Consider the following 8,255-nt stretch of genomic DNA (forward strand, 5'->3'; position numbering starts at 1 on the left):
TGAAACCTTTACAAAAAGTTCAGTCTTAACGCTACAAATGCCCCAAAAAATTGCATCTAATATGCAGAAAAAAAAAAAAAAGATACATTCTCTCTTGCAGTTGGTCAAAACAGAAAAATAAGGACATTTCCAAGGGAAAATCGTTAAACCCTGCAAAGTAAGGACATTCGACAACGATGCATTAATATAACCCCTGACACTCATTGTCAATGATATGTCTCTAATCACAAATTGGGTCTTTTCCCCTATTACAACAACTGTGTTCCCAGTAATACTAATCTCCAGTCTTCCTCATATTCAGCTGTATGTAGGTATACAGCAAAGTGTTCATGTCCGCTTTCATGATTCAAATAAAGCTTTACAAAATTGAATCGGGGATAAAAAAAAAAACAAAATCTAAAACTTGTCTATTGACTTCACTACATCGAGGCCTGGATTAGCCCCGCCCACTACAGGCTACGGTGGCCGGGTGGGCGATGAAGAGCGTTTTCCAGGCCCCGGTCTCACCGTGTGTGGTTCCTGTACAGCGCCGCTAGCAGGGAGAAAGCCGGGGGTGGAAGGTAAACAGAGGCTTCGGGGGTCTCTCATTATCCTGATCTGTGGGTGATACTGTGCAAAGAGCTTTGTAAAGGCTCCTGGGTGCCTTATCTACATGTAATGAGCATCCATAGACATGCAGTTGGGCAGATGGTTTAATAGACATGGTTTCATGTTATCAGGATTATTCTGCTAATTTTGGGGGGAATTTGCATAATTCTTAAGTATCGTGTAGACATCAAATGGTTGTTGAACTACATGTCCCAGGATGCTGGCTTTCAGGGTGTGCTTGGACTTGTAGTTCCACAGCGGCTGCACTACCCAAGGGTCGCTAACAGTGCCTCTCTCTCTCTCTCTCTCTCTCTCTCTCAGGGGCAGGATGAGTGACATTCGCCACTCCCTCTTGCGGCGTGACACCCTCAGCGCAGCCAAGGAGGTTCTGTACCATCTGGACATCTATTTCAGCAGCCAGCTGCAGAGTGCCCCCGTGCCACTGGTGGAAAAGGGGCCCATCGAGCTGCTGGAAGAGTTTATATTCCAAGTTTACAAGGACCGGGTGACCCATGGCAAGGTGACTGCATGTTCTATACCTTCTATTTTACTACGAGACTGTGATGATCATCTATGTACGGGGCACAGTATAACATATGTTATTATTACCCTATGTCACATTTGCCCTGTTAGAGTCTTGATAGATTGTCTCACTTCACTTTCTTATTCAAACGTTGGCCAAAGTCAAAGCAAGCTGCTAAATACAAATAGGAACAATTTCTCTGTGATCGCTAACCAGCTGCTCGTTCCTCCCTTTCAGCGATTTACCTCCATGCAAGAGCTGCAGCTGCTGGAGATCCTCTGCAACTACTTCCAGGAGCAGAGCAAGGAGCCCGTCCGGCAGGTCATTTTCTCCTCGCTCTTCAGCCCGCAGGGCAATTTGGCCGACGAGCAGCGCATGGCTCTGCTGGGGAAGCTGACCTCTATCGCGGTGGCGGTGTGCAGGGTCCCTGTGCTAGAATGTGCTGCTTCATGGCTGCAGGTAAAGGCAATCTAACACTGCATCATTCCTTACAGTAGGTAACTACCGGCCCTTATTACTCCATGAGGCTCTATGTATATTGCCTCCAATGTAGAGATTGATTGATTGCTGTGTGAGATCCATTGTGGAATACGTAGGGTTTAGGAAGCTGGTATCTTAGTCCGTATGTGGACAGGTTCTGAATGTCGACATGAAGATAAAGCTGACAAGAAAAATGTCAACATTAACAGATGTTTGTCAACAGTTAATTTTTTTATTTTATTAGGGTTAGGCTAAAATATGCGCGCACACAAAAAAATGTCGACACATTATTTTTCAACCGAATGTTCATGTCAACATTCTGAATCTCGACTTTTCATACTACACCAAGGAAACTGAAGTCCATTTTTATCTCCAAAGTTAAACCAGCGTTGGTTTGACAGCTGTGCAGTAGAACTGCTGATTTTGGTGGTAGTTCGGGCGCTTTAGACTTCCCTCCATGTTGTTCTGTGAAGTTTTGTGCGGTATTTGACTTTGTGCTGTTTTCTCCGTCGTGTTTTTGGCAGCGCACTCCGGCTGTGTACTGCATACGCTTGGCCAAGACACTAGTGAACGACTATTGTGGCCTAGTTCCAGGCTCTATCCAGACGCTAAAGCAGATCTTCAAAGTCAGCCCCCGTTTCTGCTGTCAGTTCATCACCGCTGTTGCCGCACTGTACGACATGTCCACAGGTGAGTGCCGGTCTGTCTTCCTAGCTGCCATTTTTCCATATTTTTTCTCTTGCTTTCTAGATGGGAAAAACATTTTTGATTATTGTACCCTATATTATAATCCGATTAAACGTCCATCTAGTGTTTGCGCCCTAGAGCTGAGGAAAGGCCCTGCCCCCAGCTTCTCGGTGACTACTAGGATTCCTAGTCTAGGTATGATGACGACCCAGCGAACACTAGTACATAATATACCCATGCAGTCTACAATTGCTCCCACTGTCTTAAATTCACAGAAGCATTGACTTTACTTATTCACTAAATATTGCTGTTCCAAAGTAAAGAGTCATAACATCATTTAAAAAATACCTTTTTCTTTCCTAATATCTCAGAGGATCTCCTCCCTCCTCACAATCTCCTGGAGATGATTGTGTCCTGGCTTTCCGAGGATCCCCGTCTCATTCTCATCACGTTCCTCAACACCCCCATCACTGCCAACCTGGCCATCGGCTTCTTGGACTTCTCTCCGTTAACGAGCCTGGTGCGGTGGTGTGTTATAGCCCCCCTGGCCTACAGGCGCAAGAAGAAGGCGGCTGGTGGTGGGATGATCGCAGACAGTCAAAGCCTTTACTCCAAGCTACACCTGAGTGTCCTGCAGGGCCTGATGGTCTTTCAGACCCACCTGACGGAGAAAAACCTGTATGGGCGCCTGGCGCTGGTGCTGTTTGAGCAGCTTGTGCCTCTGGTAGAAGAGCTGGGGCAGCTCTGCGATGAGCTTAACCCACTGAACGCCGAGCAAGTGATGGAGCTGGCGTTGGATCGGCTGGCTCAGGCGCTACAGGTTTCCATGGCTACAGGAGCCTTACTTTGCACCCGCGGTAAGTAGTGGATCAGAGCTATTTCTATACTAAGCTGCATCTATGTTGCTTGTTCTTGGTAGTGGCTATTTATCATGATGCTCCTTTCTGTCTTTTGCTGGGTACAACAATGACCTAGGGGGGAGATGTACCAAGCATTGCAAAGAATGGAGAAGTTGCCCATAGCAACCAATCGGCTTTTATCTATCATTTTATAAAATACACTTGGTTGCTGGGTATGCAGTCGGGAAGCCGGAGGACTTAATCCCGACAGCCGGCTTCCCGACTGCTTTATCCGGGCTAGGGTTAAATGACAGGCATCTGAATCTAGACGCCTGTCATTTTACCGACGCCGGGAGACCGGCGCCTGGCATCCCGATCGAAGCGATGCCGAGCGCGGACAGCCGCAGGTGTGGGGGGGGTAGGTTTAGGGCTCCTGGGGGGGACTTAGGGTTAGGCACTGGGGGAGAAGGTTAGGGTTAGGCACCCCTAAGGAGGGTTAGGGGTGGGGGGGGTAGGTTTAGGCGGCAGGGAAGGGGGGTTAGGTTTAGGCACTGGGGGGAAAGTTAGGGTTAGGCACCCCTAAGGAGGGTTGGGGGGGGGGAGGTTAGGTTAGTGAATACTTACCTGGGGACGACGGGATTTTCGCCCATGTCGGGCAGCCGCTGTCGGGATTCCAACCGGTAAATTGTACCGATTCTGGTTGCTGTGTGTAACTTCTCTACTTGTCCACTTCTTCACTCTGCCTAATACATCTCCCTCATAGTGTGTAAGTCCCATTTGTGGTGTCATCACGTAAAGATAGTATCCCAGGTTCTAAATGAAGCACTGTGTTTCCTGTATAGCTGTAACACACGCACCATCCCCAGTGTGTGATTGGCAGAATCTCAGGTGTGATTAGATTGTTTTATGCCCTTTACGTGCAGTGACGGATCAGTAGAGCTGATGGCGCAACCTCCGGGACGAGGTATCACTAGAGCTATTGTCCGCCCATTGCTGCATCCTGCTAGCACTGATAGCTGCCATCAGCAGCACACTGAAGCCTTTGGCATGTTTGGTTGATTTCTTGTAACTAAGGTTTAGAAGTCATGGTACTGGCTATTGTTTTCAAAAGACAGTGCAGCCCCTTATATGTGGGGGCCAACCACTATTCCTCCATAAGCTGTGCTTGCTAAAAAATGACAGAGTTCAAAGTTACAATCTAATGAGAATCTGCTGTTCAGTGCAACCCTGCAGTGTGGACCCTTTACAAAATGTTCAGTGTTAACACTATAGCGTCCAACGAACCTAGAACAGTGGGAATAAACCCCATCAAATGCCTTCTTTCCCTATTAATACTGTGCATTTTTCTTGCAGATGACCTCAGGAACCTCTGTGCAAGGCTCCCCCATAATAAGTGAGTGCTGGGGAAGAGGGAAAGGAGGGTGCTCTGTTTTTGTTGACTAGATTTCTTGTGTAAATGCCATGACCCTAGTTAAGTAGTGTTTTATCCTAGCACCCTGCACCTCTCACAAGCCGTGCAGTTCCTCTTTCCTGCCTGGGGTGTCGCTCTCTGCTCTTGTGCCCCTAGCACACTCAGCTGATGCAACACACTGCTGAGATACAGACCAGAGTGTGCTAGAGGCACCGGAGCAGAGAGCGACACCCCAGGCAGGAAAGAGGAACTGCACGGGTTGTGACAGGTGCAGGGTGCTAGAATTGTAACTAGTTTAGGCATTTTGCATGTTATGTGACATTATTCTATAACTCAGATAAAGCTATTGTCCTCTGCTCTCACATGTTAGGTCACAGAATACTTCCTGTAGTGTCTCTCAGTATGCTTACACATGCCGGCTAGGATTATATTATAATATGCCAGTGGTTCTCAAACTCGGTCCTCAGGTCCCCACACAGTTCGCGTTTTCTAGGTCACCCAGCAGGTGCACAGGTGCAGTCATTACTCAGTGACACATTTTAAAAGATCCATAGGTGGAGCTAATTATTACACTTGTGATTCTGTGAGGAGGTATGGAAAATATGCACTGTTTGGAGTCCTGAGAACCTGTGCAATATGCTATACTGCACCTGTTTTCCTCTTATACCCCTTTCAGACTTATAGAGAATCCCGGGAATTTGGTCTGCCTCAGCCAAATTCCCGGGTAGCCGTGTCTGTCTGAAAGGTACCTACCCGGGAACACGTTCCCGGGTAGCCGCCCCTGCAATCGACCAGGGTTTTTCCTGGGACTTAAGTCCCAGGAAATTACCCTGCTTCTGTCTGAATGGTGTTACCCAGGAATTTACTACTCCCAGGCAGCACCAAGCAGCTTATACATGTAGTTGGCAGCGCAGAGCCCTATAGGACGCTCAGCACTGATGCTCACCACCCCCAGCGCCGCCCGTGCCACAGCAGGCCGCCCGCACTCCCGCTGGACCACCAGGGAATTAAAATAAATGTAAAAAAAATAATAATAATAATAAAAAAATCTGCATTATGATTGGCCGGCTTCCGGCTGCTGAATGATGACATCATCATCATCAGCTGAGAGGGGATAGGGTAGGAGGAGCAGACGGCAGAGAAGAGGCAGGTAAGCAGAACAACCCTGCTCTTGCCTGAATGGTGCTACCTGGGAATTTCCTGGGTAGACACTGTAGTGTGAAAGGGGGGTCTCGACCAACTACCCGGGAATTTGCACAGGAGAAATTCCTGGATCTGTGCAGGAAATGTCCCGGGTTGTATGTCTGAAAGGGGTATAAGTAGTTCTGCTGCAGATCTCTGGCCTGTTTTATTGCACAAATATAGATTTATAAAGTGGAGCTTGTGCTATAATAAGCATGCTCTCTCCTGCGCTGCCCTACCACCAACCGGCAAAACCATGGCGCCCTCATGCCTAGCACAGACTACTTACCACCTTTTAGCACCTGCTGTACCAATGATCCTCCCAGGCTCTGGATGTGTCAAATACAAATGGCTTAGGGCAAGGTTATTAGTTGGAAGCTGTTTAGATGCATTTTCTAGTTGGGGTGTGGATTTTTCATTTAATGATAGGGACCCATAAAATAAGAGAGAGCGCGTGAGAATCAGGGGGAGATGTATCAAGCCTTGGGAACAGAGAAACTACCAACCAATCAGCTCCTAACTCATTTTTCAAACACAGCCTGATTGGTTGGTACTTTATCCCTCTCCACTTTTTGATAAATAATCTCCCCCTTGATTTTGCATTGTGAATGACTGCAGAGTGATGTTCCGCTAACCCAACTTCTTTTTTTTTTTTTTTATCCCCCCTCCAGCCTAATGCAGTTGGTGATATCTGGTCCAGTTCAGCCGCAGCCTGCTCACCCTACTCTCACTCAGACATACTACCCCCACATTCATACGCCACCTCTGGGTTACCCCACACTCCCTGCGCACACATCATTACCTGCACACACAGCCCTACCCAGTCATACATCGCTGTCTGCTCACGCAGCGCTCCCTACCCATGCTGCGCACCCGACTTTACCAGGTCATCCTGTGCAGGCATTCATCCCTGGGGTCACCTTTCCTTACCGGCCAATGCGTTGACTTAGAGAGAGACTTTCATTGCTGCAGAGCTGGAAGAGGCACACCGGATCCAGAGAAGCTGCCGGCGATCATTGTTCCAGGACCGCAAAGACATCGTCACTATACTGGCTGTCCAGGCTTCCTTAGCTGTAATACTATGCCTGACCTGCAGGTGGCTACGCCGCTTAGGTCACAGTCTATCTCTTTGGTCATCAGTAATGAGCATTGTGTTCTCCAGACATTACCAGGTTCTCTGATGTCATTTTATAACTTTACTGTTTTGTGCAGTGGGCACTACGTCGTTACCAAAGCTGACGGAGTTCTGCTGTCACCTGCTTCACCCTGCGGAGAGCATTTCATCTAGATAACGCTTTATGCGCTAAATACACCTTAGTTTCCCCCTGACCATACAATAGGAGATCTGGGAGAGGTAACAGAAGCTGGTCCCAAGACCAAGCTCTATGCTGACAACCTGACTTGCCTGTTGGGCCAGACCGTCAGACTGCACTGTGCCTGCTGGCAAGCTGGCCCTCTGCTGTACCTTACACCTTTGCTGCTGTGCGGTCAGGAGGAAGCTATCCCAGTAACAAACCTGGCACATTAACAGCACCCTGAATGAAATGCTCTGCCCGGGTGAAGTCAGTCTCGGCGTATTTTATAATTTTGTTATATATATATATATATATATATATATATATATAATCTCCACATCTGAGAAACTGGCGTCAAGTCCCTGTTAGCTCTTTTCCCCACTCATTTTCAGATAGACCAGTGCTATAACCAGAATAATAGACCGGCTTCCTACTTGTACATGCGGCTAGAGGTTTGTACTAACGTTCCACCGCCTATCCTGTGCTCTATTACATTATTATTAATGTGTTGCTTCCTGGTGGGATTCCAGTATCCACTGATCACTTCTGCGGCACTATAAGTAGAAGTAACCATGCCACCGAGGAGCAGCTTCTAGCAGCCTTAAAAGATCGCATTTAGAGTCTGCAGGTAAAAAATTTGGATTGGTTCGTGGACTAATCCCATCTGTACGGACTGGCAATCCCTGTTTGCATATGCTCTGCAGTGCTGCCTTGTAGTTGTGGGTATTTTCTAAGAAATTGTATCTTGAATTCGGAATCTTAAATCCATTTTATTTTCTCAGTATATTGTTATTATGTGTTTAACTGATGCCATTTAAGGGTTTTCAGAGCTGCACCTGAATTATCGTTGCACTTTAGAGGAAAAGATTCGCTACACTCCCCATGGTTCTGGGTGGGTAGACTCATAAGTACTATTTACGTGGATTTAATATCCAAAGGTCAGTACATGTCACTGGAGAGTATAGGGGAGCTTGTGCCTAATAAAACCCTCTTACTACCACAAATAAAACGCCTCACCTGATAAATTACGTTTTTTTCAATACATTGGTTTAAGATTCTGGATATAAAACAAACTGAGTTTGGGAGATCTCGTTTTAAAATTCCGCAAGCGCACTCTACTAATGGTGCATACACACCATCAGATTTTTCCTTCAGATATGAACGATAACGATTTAAAAATCGTTCAGTCGTTCATATCTGAAGGAAAATCGTTCATATCTGACATGCCTGAACGATGGACGATCAACGAT

At 47.0% G+C, this 8,255-nt stretch overlaps 1 protein-coding gene across 1 annotated transcript; it reads left to right on the top strand.

Moving 5' to 3' along the window:
• The first annotated feature begins 402 nt into the window (after positions 1-402).
• On the top strand, positions 403-7,789 carry INTS15 (integrator complex subunit 15). The gene is made up of 7 exons (XM_088464925.1): positions 403-560; positions 910-1,108; positions 1,349-1,570; positions 2,116-2,281; positions 2,650-3,135; positions 4,471-4,510; positions 6,382-7,789. Exons 2-7 carry the CDS (start codon positions 917-919, stop codon positions 6,653-6,655), a joined length of 1,380 nt encoding a protein of 459 aa, XP_088321051.1. The 5' UTR covers positions 403-560; positions 910-916; the 3' UTR covers positions 6,656-7,789.
• The last annotated feature ends 466 nt before the right edge of the window (positions 7,790-8,255 follow it).

Source organism: Taudactylus pleione, unplaced genomic scaffold (genome assembly GCF_031769625.1).
Source record: "Taudactylus pleione unplaced genomic scaffold, aTauple2 ptg000061l, whole genome shotgun sequence".
NCBI classification, from domain to species: Eukaryota; Metazoa; Chordata; class Amphibia; order Anura; family Myobatrachidae; genus Taudactylus; species Taudactylus pleione.

Bases quoted from the DNA above. Each gene is read 5' to 3' on its own strand.
- INTS15 (XM_088464925.1), top strand. From the start codon at position 917: ATGAGTGACATTCGCCACTCCCTCTTGCGGCGTGACACCCTCAGCGCA. The intron at 1,571-2,115 runs GTAAAGGCAATC...TGTTTTTGGCAG, and splicing joins GTGCTGCTTCATGGCTGCAG to CGCACTCCGGCTGTGTACTG. The intron at 2,282-2,649 runs GTGAGTGCCGGT...CTAATATCTCAG, and splicing joins ACTGTACGACATGTCCACAG to AGGATCTCCTCCCTCCTCAC.